General features: G+C 41.7%; 1 protein-coding gene and 1 long non-coding RNA gene across 4 annotated transcripts in view; both read left to right on the top strand.

Moving 5' to 3' along the window:
* Positions 1 to 9365, top strand: part of PPP1R36 (protein phosphatase 1, regulatory subunit 36) — a 23364-nt gene extending 13999 nt beyond the window's left edge. For all 3 annotated transcript variants that reach the window (XM_014545922.1, XM_014545921.1, XM_014545923.1), the window contains 5 exons: positions 5092 to 5226; positions 7438 to 7480; positions 7786 to 7964; positions 8048 to 8236; positions 8948 to 9365. In XM_014545922.1, the coding sequence (XP_014401408.1) occupies positions 5092 to 5226; positions 7438 to 7480; positions 7786 to 7964; positions 8048 to 8236; positions 8948 to 9134 (733 nt within the window). In that variant the 3' untranslated portion in view covers positions 9135 to 9365. The remainder of the gene's footprint in view (positions 1 to 5091; positions 5227 to 7437; positions 7481 to 7785; positions 7965 to 8047; positions 8237 to 8947) is intronic.
* LOC106727436 lies at positions 8243 to 8856 on the top strand. Its single transcript, XR_001363619.1, has 2 exons — positions 8243 to 8432; positions 8633 to 8856. It is a non-coding gene; the product is annotated as an uncharacterized LOC106727436 (long non-coding RNA).
* Positions 9366 to 18948: the final 9583 nt, after the last annotated feature.

The following is an 18948-nucleotide window of genomic DNA, read 5'->3' as shown; positions in this document are numbered from 1 at the left end:
TCCTGTTCGCTTCAAGCTGCCTGGCTGCCGGCCGCCATCTTGGCTGGCAGTTAATTTGCATATCGCCCTGATTAGCCAATGGGAAGGGTAGCGGAGGTACAGCTAATTACCATGTTTCTCTTTTATTAGATAGGATAAATATAGATTACATTGAGATATGTGGACATAAATAACTTTAAGGAAAAAAATTGATTTTAATCGAACTAGTGAGGTATAACATAGGGATAATAATAGTACCTGCTTCACAGAGTAATAATGCATATTAACTTAACCCAGTGCTTGGCACTTGGCAGGAAGGCCTACAAACTGTGAGAGAAGAGCAGAACAGGAGGTGGGAGGATAGCAAAGATACATTTGTTGGTTTTAGATGATTAAAACCCCTATTTCCAGCAGAAGAAGCCTTATCCCCATTTTACAGAAGAAGAAGAAACTAAGGCTCGGAGAGGTTAAACAGTGGGCTGGAGATGGCATACCCTGCAATTGCTGGACCTGACATTAGGACCCAGGTCTGTCTAACTCCAAAGTCTGTGCCCAAACCACTGTGCAGAGTGCCCACCACCTGCTACCAATCAGCTCTGCACACTTTCCCACAGTTCATCCATTTATAACCAGGAATTACAGTATATAGATGTTGATGTGAACAAAACTGACTCCATCTCTGTATCCCTGCTTTTGTTTCTCTTCAAGTTTCCATGCTGAGTACTCTGACCTAACTAGTCTCCACCAGCACCAAAGCCTCAGTTAATGATTAGCTGTGTCCTGTAAACTTACACAATCTACACTAATAAAAGACAAACATGCAAATTGACTGTACCTTCACTATGCCTTAAGCCACGCCCACCAGCCAATCAGAGCGACTATATGCAAATTAACCCAACCAAGATGGCGGCCGGCAGCCACGGAGCTGGAGCAAGCAGGAGGCTTGGTTGCCCCAATGATGGAGGAAGCCAAGCTTCCCTCCTGCCCGCCCTGGCCAGCTCTGAGCTCCTCTCAAGGCTACAAAGTTTCAATTATAGAAGGTAAATAAATCACAGAATTAAAAAAAAAAAGAAAAAAAGGAGAGGCTGGGAGCTTTCATCGCCGGGGGGTCTTGGCCAGCCTGAAAACCGCCCTCGGCCCCTCACCCAGACTGGCCAGGAACCCCAGTGTGGACCCCCACCCTGAAGGGTGTGTGACCAGCTGCAAACAGCCATCATCCGCTCATCCAGGCTGGCCAGGCACCCCAGTGGGGACCCCCACCCTGATCCAGGACACCCTTCAGGGCAAACCAGCGGCCCCCACCCATGCACCAGGCCTCTATCCTATATAATAAAAGGGTAATATGCAAACTGACCCTAACAGCAGAACGACTGGGAATGACTGGTCACTATGACACACACTGACACCAGGGGGCAGACGCTCAATGCAGGAGCTGCTCCCTGGTGGTCAGTGCACACCCACAAGGGGAGCTCTGCTCAGCCACAAGCCAGGCTGATGGCTGCCAGTACAGTGGTGGTGGTGGGAGCCTCTCCTACCTCCTCAGCAGCGCTAAGGATGTCCGACTGCAGCTTAGGTCTGCTCCCTGCTGGTAAGTGGACATCCCCCGAGGGCTGCCGGACTGCCAGAGGGATGTCTGACTGCCAGCTTGGGCCCGATCCCCCAGGGAGCAGGCCTAAGCCAGCAGGTGGACATCCTCCGAGCAGTCCCAGACTGCAAGAGGGCATAGGCCAGGCTTAGGGACCCCCCCGAGTGCACAAATTTTTGTGCACCAGACCTCTAGTGTAATAAAGATTCCTGTCAGTAAACGGCCAGAATGACATAGCAACCCAGATAAATATCAAACTAGGTGTTGGCATCAATTCTAAGCAAGTATCCACCAGGAGATATGGTTCCTGGCTTGTACTACATTCTTTGTCTTGTCAGTCATTAGGAGTTCAGCTGTACTATAAAATATTGGCTGTAATAGCTGTCTGATGGCAGAGGTTTGCTATGCAGACCTAGACCACTGGATTGCCTGTCTGCCCCAATTTTGCCCCTTGTAAGTAACTTAGCCTATAGTAAATTATATTATAGTGGATGGACTTGCCTGCTTCATTTTTTAGTCTTAAGATACCTCTGTGGTTCACTGGTTACTGTACCTCTACTCCTCCGTCAGATATACAGTTTCTGAACAAAGGCACACTTATGTATGCAGTTATTTTAATGTATGCAGTTTTAAACATGTCACGAGTCTTTTTTGTTATTACAGTCTTTATAATTATAATTTTAAAAATACATTGTTATTGATTTCAGCGAGAAAGGGAGGAGAGAGAGATATATAAACATCAATGAAGAGAGAGAATCATCGATTGGCTGCCTCCTCCATGCCCCCTACTGGAGATTGAGCCCGAAACCTGGGCATGTGCCCTGACTGGGAAGTGAACCAGTGACCCCCTGGTTCATGGGTCGATGCTCAACCACTGAGCCACTCCGGGTAGGCCATAATTACAATTTTTAATGGTGGCATAACATTCCATCAATTCAATGTATGTTATTGACTTACTGATTTACCTATTAAGAGACAGTATAGTATAGTGGTTAAGGGTATAGACTTTGGTGCTTGGCTTAAATCCCACAGGAGTCATACATTAAGTTAAATGCTATGTTAAGTACCTGGCTATATATTTTTTATATATTTTTGGAACTTCTAGTTTTTCTGATAGATAAGAGATAAATAATGATTGTATTGAATATCTTTATGCATTAGATTTTTTCCTAATTTTGGAAGATTAAAAAAAATTCTGGGAGAGATTATTGGATCAAAGTTTATGATCAATTGTATGGCACTTGAAATTATTATCAATTTTTTTCCCAGAGGATTATACCTGGGCTTGTTTTAAATGCCAGGTTCTACCCTACCCCGACCTACTGAACCAGAGTCTTTGAGAGGGGGTGGCATTGGGAATCTGCACTTTTAGTAAGTAACCCCAGGCGATTCTTATATATATTAAAACTTGAGAACCATTGGCCTAAAAGTCTCAAGGTTTTTCTCAACTTTGCTTTGTTTTGTTTACAACAACAAAAGAATATTAGCTACTGGCAGCTCTGGCAAAGCAGCGGTGAACGGTGGGGGTGGGGGCTGCTGAAGGACACAGGGAGACAGGCCAGTGATGGCCATCGGGGTGCTTGCGGGGATGTGTGTTGGGTTATGCGAAATTTGGGCATTTAAAGTTGGAACCCAATTTGTCTATTTCAGAAACTTATTTTATTTCAGCCACTCACAAGCCTTCTCATCACATATGATAATGATTTGTGCTTTGAACTATCCATATTATTCTCAACCCCCCACAGCATATCCTCATGTAGTTAGTCTAGTGGTTAACATCAGAAGAGGCAATAATTTTCCCCTGTTGTTTAGAGTGCATTTCTTTGGTTTAAATCTTTCTGAAAATTAAAAGGCAAGAAAAATGCTGCCCGGCCGGTATGGCTCAATGGTTGAGCCTCGACCCATGAACCAAGAGGTCACTGATTCGATTCCCAGTCAGGGCACATGCCCAGTTTCAGGCTCAATCTCTAATAGGGGCCATGCAGGAGGCAGCCGATAGATGATTCTCTCTCATCATTGATGTTTCTCTCTTTCCCTCTTCCTTCCTCTCTGAAATCAATAAAAAAAAATTTTTTTAAAGAAAAAAGTTAGTGACACCTTTTCCATAGCAGTCATTGGAATGTATTGTGGGCAATATTGTTCCCTTCTATACTGCAAAAACATTTTATTTTATTTTATTTATTAAGTTGATTGGGGTGACATTAGTCAACATGAACATATATATAGGTTTCAGGTATGGGTTTTTATGTTACAAGATCTGTATATTGCACTGTGTGTCCACTACCCAAAGTCAAGTCTTCTCCTGTCACCTTACTTTAGGCCCCCCTTCTCCCCCCACCCCCATCCCTCTGGCAACCACCATACTGCTGTTTATGTTCATGAGTTTCAGTTTTATATCCCACATATAAGTGAAATCATATGGTTCTTAGCTGTTTCTGACTGACTTATTTATTTAGCATAATGTTCTGAAGGTCCATCCATTGCAAAAACTTCTAAAATTAGGCTTCAGACATGCTGTAACCCAGTGGTTCTCAACCTTCTGGCCCTTTAAATACAGTTCCTCATGTTGTGACCCAACCATAAAATTATTTTCGTTGCTACTGCATAACTGTAATGTTGCTACTGTTATGAATTGTAATATAAATATCTGATATGCAGGATGGTCTTAGGCGACCCCTCTGAAAGGGTCATTCGACCGCCAAAGGGGTCGCGAACCACAGGTTGAGAACCGCTGGTGTAACCTAAGAACAGGTTATCTTAAAGTTCATTTGCAATTCAGTTCAAACTGGGGTATGTTTTCAAGGGGAAGAAAGGTTATTGTAATTAATGCCAAAGTGTCAAGAGTAGTAGTCCACCGATGCCTGCTTAGCAAACACAGGTGCGAATAGGCACACATTGAGCCCCAGCCCTTAGTAGTAACATCAGGAACCCAGGGGAAGCTCAGGAGGGAGTTTTAGCAAAACAGCAGGGAAGTGGGCTGCTAGCTGCCTCAGAAACCAAGATAGGTAATAAATTAGGACTGCCTGTATATAAAATTAAGGTTATGCGGCATATAGTATAAAGAATCTATAAAAAAGTGAAACCAGCTGACATGGTTCAATGGTTGAGAATCGACCTATGAACTAGGAGGTTACCGTTTGATTCCCTGTCAGGGCACATGCCTGCGTTGCAGGCTCGATCCCCAGTGTGGGGTGTGTAGAAGGCAGCTGATCAATGATTCTCTCTCATTATTGATGTTTCTCTCTCTCTCTCTCTCTCTCTCTATCTCTATCTCTCTCCTCTCTGAAATAAATAAAAATATATTTTAAAAAAGTGAAAATTCACCATAAACTTGAGATGATGGTGACAATGATAAATATCAAAGGACTTTGAGGACCTCTGTCACAGCTTGAATAAAACAGATGAAAGGATAAGTCGGATATGTGGACTCACTTGTATTTCCTTCAAAATAGTTTATACTTCTGGCTTTCCATTAATTAATATAGGCATTTTCCAAAATTAATCCAAATTATCGTTTTTCTTTTCAGGGGCCTTGTGGAGAAAAAAGAGATGGAGCTGGTTTTAAGTAAGTTAGAAGCGGCACAGAAATACTTGGCGCAGAAGTACTGTGTCCTTGTCCTGGGCTTGGGAATGCCCGATAAGCATCACATGTGCTGCGGGAAGTAAGTGCACACCTAGGATTTCATTCCATTTTCATTTGTTTGTATATCCTCATCCTCGAGACTCTTAAATTTGACTTTTGGTGCCCTGGAGAAAGGTTCCTTTTTTTGTTGTACAGAATAATTGAGCTCAGCTGAGGCTCTGCCCCTAAAGCATGTGATGTTTCTTTTGAGAAAGCCAAGAAAGTATGGGAAGAATCGCAGAATCTTTGCTGATATTTTAATAACCATCTACTGCTTGGGTTTAAATATCTTTTCTCTCAGTCCTGACTGGTTTGCTCCAGTTAGAGTGTCAACCTGTGGACCAAAGGGTCTTGGGTTTGATTCCCAGCCAAGGGCATGTACCTTGGTTGCAGGTTTGTCAATCGATGTGTCTCTCGCACGTCAGTGTTTCTCTCTTGCTCCCCTTCCTCTCCTTTTCTTCCCCTTTCCCTTCTCTAAAAGAAATCAATGGAAAAAATATCCTCAGGTGAGGATTAACAACAACAACAAAAAAGTCTTTTCTCTCAGCATATATCAGATTAATGGAATCTTGCTCTCAACCAGGAAGGCTTCCTGCTGCCACACAAAGGCCACTTGGCTGCCTTGGGAGGGAGGCCAGTGTTTGATGGGTGTATTGGGTGTGTCCCCTGTTTTGTTTTGATGCAACAACAGTTGTGGGTACAAGCTAGTGAGGTGATCCTGTTTGTGGGAAGGCAATTTTTACCTAAGGATGACAGTTTATACCAGCCGTGGGCAAACTACGGCCCGCGGGCCAGATCCAGCCCGTTTGAAATGAATAAAACTAAAAAAAAAAAGACCGTACCCTTTTATGTAATGATGTTTACTTTGAATTTATATTAGTTCACACAAACACTCCATCCATGCTTTTGTTCCGGCCCTCCGGTCCAGTTTAAGAACCCATTGTGGCCCTCGAGTCAAAAAGTTTGCCCACCCCTGGTTTATACACTACAGTAATTAAAATGTAAAAGCGTCTTGCCTGGCGGGTTTCGCTCAGTATCCACCCATGAACTAGGAGGTCGAAGTTCTATTCCCAGTCAGAACACATGCCAGGATTTCAGCCTCGATGCCCAGTAGGGAGCATACAGGAGGCAGCCAATGGGTGATTTTCTCTCATCATTGAGGTTTCTATCTCTCTCTCCCTCTCCCTTCGTCTCTCTGAAATCAATAAAAATATATTAAAATGTTTTAAATTATTTTTTTGCTTTAGCTTTGCTACTTTATTTATTTAAATTTATTGGGGTGACATGAACATATAGGTTTCAGGTGTGAGTTTCTATGTTACAAGATCTGTATATTGCACCGCCCACCACCCAAAGTCAAATCTTCTTCTGCCACCAGCTGTGAGGGTTTCCTCAAATAAGACTTGGGTTTATTGTTGTTTTTATTGATATATTTTCAGGTCAGGCTCATTTTCTTTGTTTTTTTGTTTGTTTGTTTATGCATTAGTTTACCTGCAGTTTTACTTTCTGAAGTTTTCATTACCCGTGGTCAACTGTGGTCTGAAAATATTAAATGGAAAATTCAAGAAATAAACAATTCATAAGTTAAGTCACACTCTGTTCTGAGCATTGTTTTGAAATCTCATGCCATCCTGCTCCATCCTAGGATGTCAATCGTCCCTTTGTCCATCATCTCCACACTGTACATGGTCCCTGCCCATTAGTCACTAGTGCCTCATTCAGAAGGAAGAGCACACTGCTGTCCCCGGGCTATTGATTGCATGGCATAGATTATATTTGCATGGCATAATGATATATTTCCACTTCTTTTTGCACCCAATCACCATAACCATTGTTTACAATTTTTTCCTTTTTCTTCATTTTAGACTTACCCTCTAGTTGGCTTTATTTCAGTTCCTACTAACACCTCATGTTGCTTCTTCATCATCTTTCCACTCCCCCCACCTCCCCAACACTCACATCACCAGTAGCATTTGGAAGAATACATTTCTTGGCTTATTTATCCTGAATTTATAATAATTAACCTTTGATAGAACACTCCAGGGGTTTTTATCTACGTAACCTAAGAAGTTGGAGAAAAACACCTTGGGACTCATTACCGAAGCATCTTGCTAGCATTTATGTGCCTAAATAGTCTTGGGGCCACGAGGATTGATCCTGCAAAGGGACCTTTTGAAGATAAGGGTTTGCGTAGATCACTGAATATTTGAGCTTTCCTCTCAACCTAGAGTTGTGATCTGTTATATTGCAGGGAGAAAATATCAAATACACAAAAAGACTGGAAATTCTTTGAGGTGAGTCATTTATGTTTGGGGGCTTTTCTCTTGGATGTGAAATATGAAGTCTAGCAGTAACTAATAGCCATTTGCCAGGTGCTTATTTATAGTGAATGCCCTTTTTCAAAAGGATGCCAACAAACTATATATTTTTGGTCTGATTTTCCTTCTATAAAGTACATGTATAATTTCCCACAGCTTTTTAGGAATGTTGAAAAATTGGATCGTCTAGTTTTACATCTACTTAGCAGTTTTATACAGACAGGTGGGAGTTTTTCATATCATAGCTGTGGGTTGTGATTCTTGCCTGTTTTCCGTTGTAGTCCTTTTTTACTTTCTGTGCATATGTAGCTTGGATTGTTTTCCGACGTCAACATTTCTCAGAGATTGAGGAAGAAATAGGGAGGCTCTTTCGTAGCAATATGTTCAATATTCCACGAAGGAAGCGTGAGGATGAAGAATCAGGAGGGGAAAAGAAACGCATGACATTTGTAGAGTTCAGGTATGGCCTTTGACATTCCTAAGCTCAAGAATATTTCTAGAAAATAGGATGATATGAACTAAATGTCACCTTTATCCTCATAGGAGAATGATGGCAAAACGCCCAGCAATTAAAACAGCCATTCACATGCGCTCTCCAGTCATGTCTACTCTGCTGCCGTCTCTCAGAGAAAAAGCTCAGAATGTCTTTGAGAGAAAGAATCGAGTCGGCACGAGATTCCCAGCCCAGATGAAAAAGCACATGGAAGAGCTGGAGTCTGTGTCCATGCCAGTGTAAGGGCCCACGGAAAGAGAAGAGAGGGCCCGTGTATCAGTTCCTAGGTTGGGCCAGGAGGGACAGGGCCTCAGACACCATGCCTCTGCCAGAAAGCTGAGCACAGATGAAAGCACCATCTTCCTGCCCACCCTGCTCCTTTCCCCCTGTTTCCTCTCCAAGTAGCTCTTGGAACACCCATCTAGACTAGAAAAGGTTGCTAGAACATTAGCTAGTTCTAGTTTGGACACATGAGTAGCAGACTTTATAAGGCTGAGGTTTTTCCATTAGAAGACTCATCTTTGGGAAATGTGGGAAGGACCGGTACAAAATCTGGTTTGGGGCTGAGTTTTTGACCCATATTTAAGACCACAGTGGTTCAGGGAAACAGGGAACACCCATCTAGACTAGAAAAGGTTGCTAGAACATTAGCTAGTTCTAGTTTGGACACATGAGTAGCAGACTTTATAAGGCTGAGGTTTTTCCATTAGAAGACTCATCTTTGGGAAATGTGGGAAGGACCGGTACAAAATCTGGTTTGGGGCTGAGTTTTTGACCCATATTTAAGACCACAGTGGTTCAGGGAAACAGGGAATGCTAAAAAAAAAAAAAAAAAAAAAAAAAAATGTGTGTGCACACACACACACACACACACACACACACACACACACAGCCATACACCTTAGTCTTTGGCCTTACTGCTTCAGCTATACCAATAATTCTTTTCACAGAGTTGGCATCTTGGGGCAGCCTCGATGTCTGTTCAACCCCCATACTCTTCTCCCCCTTGAACCAGAAGAAAACATGAAATCGCCCGGGAGACAGTCTTTCCTGATAGAAAAAAATAACGTAAGGATTCGGGATTCACTGGACTTGGTCACGAAAACACTGTCCTCTACAACAGCATTCCCTAAATAATCTGGTACATTCCGTTTCTGTAATTAAGTTTGCTTTGTCATTTATTTAACTCCCTGGCTTCTATGTGACTAGAGTAACATATCAGGACATTTAGCCAGTGTTCTAGTGGACTAGTGAAGAAATATTCTTTTTGTTAATTTCTAAGTTCATTTTTGCTTTATGACAAAGTGTCTTTGGTATGTTTGTAAAAAAATTTTATAAAAAGGCAAATTAAATATTTTAAACATTAAATCTCTTTGTATGGCTATATTATTACTGGCATTAAAATAAAAAGTATATCTGATTCATTTAAAAGCCTTTTAACATATATGTTTCATTAATTTATTTATTCATTTAACAACAAATAGGGATTAAGCCCCTGTGCCATTCAAAGCCTTGTGTTGGGTTATGTAGAGAGAGCAGATCATCAAGACAGAGACCATATCCTCCAGGTCTGGGTAGTAGAAAGGATGAATGTAAAATCCATTCCTGTTCACAAAAAAATATTGAAGATGACAGAGGCCAGAAAAGAGGTCAACACTGGTGCCCTGAGAGGACAGAGCAGAAGAGCAATCACTTCCGGGGGGACCACGAGTGTTTTGATTGGAATTTGGTGTTGCAAGGACCAGATGGCACTAAAGAGGGGCTTCCACTCAGAGGAAGAATGCATGCAAAGGCAGAGATGAACGAGTGTGCCCTGTGGCTGAGGAATGGCACGGGCATGATGTATGTGAAAGGGTGTGGTGGAAGAACAGGCTGGAAGGTTCAGCTGAGTGTCCAGCTAGGGAGAGGAGGGATGCTGTTGGGTAGGCAGTGAAGATTAGGCATCTCTAGTGAAACCAGTTCACTAGGTGGAATACAGAGCTGCTGATTATATAATGTTATCATTTTAAAAGTCCTGTAGGAGTTTAGCCACGTAAAACAACTGGACCGAATTTACCTTTCTGTGCCACAACTTTAAAATCCTTTTAGCATTTAGCTAAAAATTCATTCATTTCATAGAAAAAACTGGATACCTTTCCCAGATTTAATACCTGGAGCAGAGGAACACCAGCTCCAGCCTATTGGTCATGTGGGGCAGCTTCTGTTAAACCTACTCTGTCTTCACTCTCTCATCCTTTATTATCCAGGTTAGTTTCTGTTACTCCTGTTAAAACTGCAAAGTTTTCATCAAAATCCTGGATTATAAGTTAACCCTTGCTGGAGTTTTTATTTATGTAGAGAATTTGGTTATAAGGCACTCTGTCATAACACATTTTTATCTACAACATGTTGACATGGTTTGTTTCATTTTTGTTTCTTGTTTTTGCTATTTTAACAAATAGAGCCTGGAAATTGTGAGACTTTTATGCTGTCTTTACTAGGGCACTGGGCTTTCTCTGACTCCTTTCTAAACTGCAAGACTTTGGTGTACCTCATTTATTAATGCCTTCATTTGTTTATTCATTATTTCACTCTACAATTACTATATCCCCACTCTGTGCTATACACCATGTTTGGTGCTGGGAACTCAGTGTGGAAAAAATATAGTCAGCTCTGACTTGGAACTGACAAGTCTTGGGGGAAGACAAACAGGAAACAAATATTCAGATAATGAATTAATTGTAGTGGTGATGAGTGTGGCAAAAGAGAAGAGAATGCTGTGAGAGTATATAACCAAAGACTTGCTCGTATGTGGGGGATTGTCAGAAAAAGGGAAAGTCATCCCTGAGGAAGTGACATTGAAATCTGAGACTTGAAGACACACAGCAATTAAAGAGGTGGAAAGTGAGTAGGGGAATATTCCTGACTGCATTAGCTATCTATTGCTGCATAACAAATAACCCCAAAACACAGTGGTTTAAAACAGTAACATTTATTTGTTATCTCACAGTTTCTAGGGATCAGGTATCTGGGTACAGCTTAGCTGAATCCTCTGACTCATCATCTCTCAAAAGCTTTCAAAGTGTCAACTCAGTCTGAAGTCATCTAAAGGCTCAATTGGGGTTGATCTGCTTCCAACATGACTGAAGTGGCTGTTGGCAGGATTAAGTTCCTTGCAGGCTGTTGGCCTGAGGCCTCAGCTCCTCATAAGCTATTGGCCCAAGGCCTCCCTCAGTTCCTTGCCATAGGAGCCTCTCCATAAGGAGCTTATAACATGTCAGTTGGTTTCATTAGAGTGAAGGAATACGAGAGGGAGAGAGAGAGTGCAAGCAAGACAGAAGTTACAGTCACAACCTAATGTTAGAACTGATGCCATCACTTTTGCTCTGTTCTATTCATTAGAAGCAAGTCACAAGCATACCTCCAGGGGAGGGGACCACACAAGGCTGCGAATAGCAGGAAGTGAGGATCTTTGGGGTCCATCCTAAAAGCCAGCCTGCCACACTGGCAGAGGAAACATGGCAATCTTGAGGCTGGAAGCAAAACTCCTTCAGGTTGCGGATAAGGCTTTTGTGATGCAGAGAGGAAGGATGGAAGGAGGAGATATGGCTGGAGAATAGGCAAGAGCCCTGTCCTGGAAGGTTCTATAAATGCAATAAGGATTTATCGATCCATGAGGCTTGCTGCAATTTGATTGTTCGGTTCGTGCCTTGCACAAAGGCATCAGCGAAGGGCATGGATGGGGTGAAATCCAAACACATATCTTGGCCTGATTCTAGTTCTCTTCAGAGGGAGTCCCTATTTGTAACTCCCAAATCAACAGCCTTAAATGGGAACCCTTTGATGGTTTTTAAGTAGGTGCATCATTAAAGCTTACCAGGGGGGTTCTCTTTTTATTTAGAATATTCAGCAATTAAGAGAATGAAAAGACAAGCTACAGGCTGGAGAAAATATTTGCAAAACATAGCTGATAGAAAACTTGTATGCAAAATATAGAAAGTACTCTTAACATTCAACAATAAGAAAACAAACAATCCAATGGAAAATGGGCAAAAGATATGAACAGACACCTTACCAAAGAAGATACACACATGACAAATATGCATATGAAGAGATGCTCAACATTCTTTGTAATCAGGGAGTGCAAGTTTTAAAAGCATGAGATAATATTACATACTTATTTTAAAAAACAACAACAACTGACAATACGAAATGCTGGTGAGGATGCTGAGCAACAGGAACTCATTACTGGTGAGAATCAAAACGATGCAGCCACCTTAGAAGACAGTTTCGAAGTTTCTCAATTTATGTTTCTTATTCACATCCTTTGCTTATTTTCCTATTAATATACTCTATATTTCTCTTTCTTTTATTGCTTTGTCATTCTTTGAAGAAATTGCAAAGGTTTCTAGGAGAAAAACAGGTTACAGAAAAGTTGAATATAGTAATCCCTGTTCAGTGTAAAAAAACCTTAGGAAAGTACAAAGAAGAAGAAGAAGAAAAAGCTTAATCTCGCCACCAGGCTAACTTATAATTGTTAATGTTTGTGAGCCTTCTTTCAGCCATTCGTGTGCATATTCATCCAAACAAAAATGGGGTCATGCGCGTATTCTTGTTTGCAGCCTCCCTCCTTCACATAGTAATATGTTGTGAACATTCTCCTTCATCTGAAACATGATTTTAACTGCTCTCTGGTATTTAGGGTGTGAATATATCACAGTGTCCTTGCCCAATCTCTACTTTCTTGTCACACACATGTTGTCACTCATACTACTGGTCATTTTCTTAGGAGAAAGCCCTGCAAATAATATGCCTGGGTCACAGAGCACACTCATTCTCAAGAGCTTACTATTGCCCAGTCTCCTCCCAGAAGGCTGGCCCCAAGGCACACCACCTCCATCTGTGTGTGAGAATGCTTGCTTCCTCATCTGGGCATTACCATTTCTTTGAGTCTTTGCCAATTCTATGGTAGTGAAAAATGGAATCGAATGCTTGTTCTACTGTATACTTCCAATTAACAGTAAGGATGAATACTTCTTTATATTGACCATTTGTGTTCTTCTTTTGTGAATGACATAACTTATTCATACCCTTTGTTTATTTTCCAAGTAATATACTCTATAATTATCTTCTTTTATTGCTTTGTCATTCTTTGAAGAAATTGCAAAGGTTTCTATAACCTTTTGAACAGGTTACAGAAAAGTTGAATATAATAAAATCCCATGTGTGTAAAAAACACATATATGGGTAATAAGTCTGGAAGGAAATAACTAAATTATTAACAATGCTTCTTTCTGAGAAGTAGGATTATGAATGATTTTTAAAAACATTTATTTGCCTACATGTTTTTTTTTTACAATATACATATTTTTTAAGTGTCCCTGATTTCCTGCATAGTGGTGACATCTAGTACCCACTCCCACCCAGCAGTACACAGGTACCTCATGCCTATGAACAAAAGATGCAAATAGGTAATTAGCCACAACAGGAGAAACACAGGTAGCTCATGTGAAGAGGTTTTCATTGTCATTACTAGTTGGAAGTATAAATGAGAACATACAATTCCATTTTCACCTATGGAGTTGCAAAGATTCCAAGAAACAATGATGTCTAATGTGGGCAAGTGGGTGAGGAGTAGGCATTCTCATACACTGATGGGAGAGTGTGGTCTGGTTTGAGTCTTGTGGAAGGCAATTTGGCAGTGACACATGACCTTTTGAACTTATTTGTGTATTCATGTAGGGCTGGTTCAAATATCTGGCTCTTTGATGCCGATCTGTAAGGGTGTTATCCATTATTGATTTAAGACTTATTGAGGGTTGAAACTATGTCATTCCACCCAGCTCTGCGACCTGCTAGACATTTCAGAAGTGCTTTGGAGGAGGAGGATGAGAGTGATAAATAAATAATATATATGCATCATCTTGAATTTGTAAGTAGCCATCAGTCATTTATTGATAGTCTGCTCCATGCTCAGTGCCTTGCTAGGTCTATGCCGGACTCAAGAAGTATAAGGTGGAGTTCCTGCCCTCAGAGCCGAACTACGGAGTCAGGACAAAGCTCCGTAACAGAATGAGGGAGCAAGCAGGTAAGACTGTTCCGTGAAGTAGAGTCTAAGGGCTCAGCAATCAACCAGCTCAGAATTATCGAGGCAGAAGTAATGAGCTCCCCAGAGAGGAGGAGCTCACATCTCATTTCCAGTGGTCACTCCATCCTCCTCCTGCACCAACGCTCTGATGAACACCTACTGCGCAGCACAGCTGGTGCATCTGAGTTTGCCTCTTTTTCCTGGCAGGCAGTGATTTCTCCTTCAAAGTGTATCTCAGGGGAACCCAAATAGTTGATGAAGGAAAATTTCTCTATGTAGAAATATGCCAGGTAATAAATGTAGAAGGTCCCAACCACTCTTATGCTAAGAAATGTTACGGTGTTTTGTCATTTCCTGAGGATGTATTTAATTATCCCATAGTAATTATGTATTTTCAAATCAATTTGTCATTTTTTCTATTTAATCATTATACATTCTGAGTCACAAGTATGTGTGTACAAATTCAGACATGGTTTCCTCAGGGAAATTACATTTTTAATTATCTTTATACTAAAAAAATAAATAAATGGAGAAGGAATAATAGAGTTAGGATATTACCATCTAGCAAAACCTTAATGGAATAATGGGTCTAGGTATTGCTCATTGGTGGCAGCGGGAGACATCTAGTCATAATGTGCCCCCAATGGAAATATACATCAATGATGTGTTCCTGGAAAAAGCAATGACACCCAAATCAGATCGAGATTCTAAATCTAACATTGGATTTGTAGGAAATTCAGGGAAGAAGGAACATGTTACATAATATTACAGGGATTCAATCAGAAATTTCAAAATGGGGAGAACTCTGAAGAAAAAAATTATCCTACTCTTCAAAAAATAAGGGGGTGGGAACAGGGAAGGGAAACCTTCAGGTTAAGAAAGAAACTTAAAAGACGTATCAGTCAAATGCAATGTATGGACCTTACTTGGATCCTGATATATACATTTGACCCTTGAACAGCACTGACCTCCTTGCAGTCAAAAATCCCCGTATAATTCTGCATCCACAATCCCAACTATGGATAGAAAATACTGTTTTTGATTTGAGGTCTGTTGGATCCACTAATGTGAAACCCAGGAATATCGAAGGCTGGCTATATATTTATTGAGAAAAATACAGGTATAAGTGGACCCATGCAGTTCAATCCTGTGTTCAAGAGTTATATATATATCAGGTAATATCAGGAAAATTTACTACTAAGTGGATATCCTATCTAATAATAGACAAACATGGTAATTGACTGTACCTTCACTATGCCTCTCATTGGCTAATCAGCATGATATGCAAATTAACTGCCAACAAAGATGGCGGTTAATTTGCATACGTAGGCTCCAAGCGGCGGAGGGAAGACTGATGGTGGCTCCGGCCAGAGCGAAGGCCTGGGTCCCGGGTGCCAGAGGAAAACCTGTGCTGGCAGCCAGGAGAAGGGAAGGCCTATTGCATGAATCTCTTTGGCAACAGGCCTCTAGTTTGATAATAAAGAATTATTGGTAAATTTGTTAGATGTAATAATGTTATTGTTTTGTACCCCCACCCCTTTAGAGGCACAAACGTAAATATTTACAACAGGGGGAATAAAAGGCAGGCAATTGAAAGGAAGATGAGAAAAAATGAGCAGCTATCAACTCTCCATAAACTATCGGATATGGCTGCAGGTTGACTGGTGAGTATCACACCCTCTTCTCTAATCCTTTTGCTTTGCAACAAGCACAGACCAGAGCATGCGTGAGAATGTCAAACAAACAGGACATGCCCGCAAGAGAAAGAAACAGTAACAAAATGCAGTAAATCCACTGCATGCTGAGACAGCTGGACTCAACGTCAGGCTGTGCCAGCAGCAGGGCAGTCTGGCCTCAGATGGATCCTGCAGAGGATTTACGGCACAATTCCTGCTTCAGGGGAGTGTGTATTTTTGTGTGGCTTCTCTGGGCCCACTGACTGAATAATATGCTGGTTCCTCCCCAAGCACTGTTGCTTAATTTGGGAATAATTATCTTCTCTCCCCCCACATGCCCATCTCCCTGCACACAAACCCTTTATCCTGAGCTGATAATTACACAGTGATGCAGCCCTACAAGGCCCAAAACGAGCGTTTGCTTGAGGACACGAGTCTAAGTCATTGCCCATGAAGAATAAAGCGAGGAGGAGCCCTAAATGTCATCACAAGACTCACACTACAACATGTACCCATTAAAGAACAATTGGGTGGGTTTTCAGAACTAGGAAAACTTTTTTCTACTAGTTCTCACAGCAAACCAGGAAGAGTGGTGGTTATAGTTGCTGGCTTTTCAAGTCAGAACCCTGAGGTACAGAGCTGTGGTTACCAGTCCAGAATTGTAAGTTTGTCTTACTAAATCATTGGTTTATTGATTCACAAACTAATATTTATTGTGTACCTGCTGCACTGGGCCCTGAGAATACGCCATGACAATGCAGCCAGACACATGGCTGGAGCCCCTCCTTGCGGAGTGGGGAATGAGAGGGAATTAAGAGGGGCCAGATGCCTGGCTGGCGTGGCTTGGTGGTTAAGTGTCAACCTATGAGCCAGTAGGTCACGGTTCGATTCCCAGTTGCCCAGGTTGTGGGTTTGATCCCCAGTGTGGGGCATGCAGAAGCAGCCAATCAAAGATTCTCTCTCATCACTGATATTTCTATCTCTCGCTCCCTCTCTCTTTCTCTCTGAAATAAAAGAAAAATAAATAAATAAATAAAATAAACATTTTTAAAAGAAGGCCAGATGGTTTGTGCTTTGTAGGTGGTGGCAAAATGTTGAGATTTTATCTAATTGTGACTGGATTCAGATGGAGGGTTTTAGGTGTGACATGATCTAATTTATGTTTAAAAGGATTACTCTGGCTACTATGTGGAAAGTGGGGTTGGGGGATTGGAGAATGGAGGCTGGGAGATCAGTCCAAGGCAGTAGCTAGGGGGTGATGTAGGGTCAAGGGTCTACTACAGGGGTGGGCAAACTTTTTGACTCGAGGGCCACAATGGGTTCTTAAACTGGACCGGAGGGCCGGAACAAAAGCATGGATGGAGTGTTTGTGTGAACTAATATAAATTCAAAGTAAACATCATTACATAAAAGGGTACGGTCTTTTTTTTTTTTTTTAGTTTTATTCATTTCAAACGGGCTGGATCCGGCCGCGGGCCGTAGTTTGCCCACGGCTGGTCTACTAGGTTGGGTTGTTTTGGTTTTGGGCTTTTTAGAGACAGGAGTTACTAGACTAGAGTTTGTATGCAGGGATCTAGGAGTGAGTGGGTAGGGTGAACAGGGATACTTGTAGGAGCTGAGAGCTTGAGGGCTGGGACCAGAAGCACAGGTTGGGGGTTGCCCTTAATGGGGAAAGGCATCTGCAGTTATCGGAGGGAAAGCAGAGGGTATGACACTCTTTCTCTCCTGAGTGTCATAGTTTTTCAATGTTCTCTTAGATGTTCTTCTGCGTCTCTTAGATACCAAGAGGCCCCCTCTGTGTGAATCATTTGAACCAGGCTCAGTCTCTGAATTTTCAGTAGAATTCCAGATAGCAAAAAGCATAGCCCAAACAAGTGCATTCCTAATGGTGGGCCCTCAGACAACACATGGGAAAGACATAGCTGTGTTGTGAAGTGTTTTTTTGGTTTTCTGGAAACCACATTTTTGGGGGTGGTCATCTGCTCCACTTATAAGTACAGCCATGAAAGTTGTATTGTTTTTTCCCCCAGGATCCCTCAACCAAGTCGTGGATCATCAAGCATTAAAATTAATAGCACCTGATCTTTGAGCTCACTTTTCCTCTGTAGAAGTTTTGTGCCCTATGGGTTACATTTTAAGATGAAGGTACAGTGGGGCCTTGACTTACGAGTGTCCCGACTAACGAGTTTTTCGAGATAGGAGCCGTCTCTTGGCCGATTTTTTGCTTTGAGTTGCGAGCTAAAATTCGGGTTACAAGCCAGCTTCAGATACCCCACCGCTAGTTGGCGCAGCGAACGTCACAGTGAATGCCACAACATCAGCCCAGCATCACGTGTCTCATTCGTTCACTTTATGATTTGACATATGAGTAATTTGAGTTACGAGCTCCGTCACGGAACGAATTTAACTTGTAAGTCAAGGCCCCACTGTATTTTCTCTTTTAGAATTGATTTCCATGGGAAATACTGACTCTCCTAAAATTTACTGTAATTACTTTAATCACAGAACACGAATATATGACCTATCATGGTCCTCTTTTTCATTTGCTGCAAGGAAGCACAGAAATACATTTCATGCTGTATCATGAGAACTTGGAGCTTTGGTCTCTCAGGTTTTCATTTTCTATTTTTACAGCTTTGTGTTTTTTTATACTTTTAAAAATTATTATTATTATTATTTTGAAACAATGGCAGATTGGCATGCAGTGGAAAGAAAGAACACAGAGAAATCCTGCAAACCCTTTACCCATTTTCTCTCAGTGGTAACATCTTGCAAAATTATAGCACAGTTTCACAACCAGGATTTTATATTAATCCAGTCAACATCTCTAGCTGAGTTCTGTTTTAGACTGTTAAGTTAGAAATGCCAATAGTCATCCAAGTAGGGATGAGTCAGCCACAATAATTTCATTCCCACAAGAATCCCTCATGTTGCACTTTTATAGCCACACTAGAGGCCCAGTGCATGAAATTTGTGCATGGGTAGGGTCCCTAGGCCTGGCTGGCGATCAGGGCCTATTGGAGCCTTCCGGCTGCCAGCAGGGCCTTCCTTCATTCCGTGCCGCCCCCTGGTGGTCAGCGTGTGTCATAGTGAGCGATCAAACTCCCTGTCTTCCAGTTGAACTCCTGAGGGGATACTTTGCATATTAGCCATATATATATATATAGACTAGAGGCCCGGTGCACAAAAATTTGTGCACTCGGGGGGG

Source organism: Myotis brandtii, unplaced genomic scaffold (assembly GCF_000412655.1).
Source record: "Myotis brandtii unplaced genomic scaffold, ASM41265v1 scaffold423, whole genome shotgun sequence".
Taxonomy (NCBI): domain Eukaryota; kingdom Metazoa; phylum Chordata; class Mammalia; order Chiroptera; family Vespertilionidae; genus Myotis; species Myotis brandtii.
This window is presented reverse-complemented; position numbering and strand designations above follow the sequence as displayed.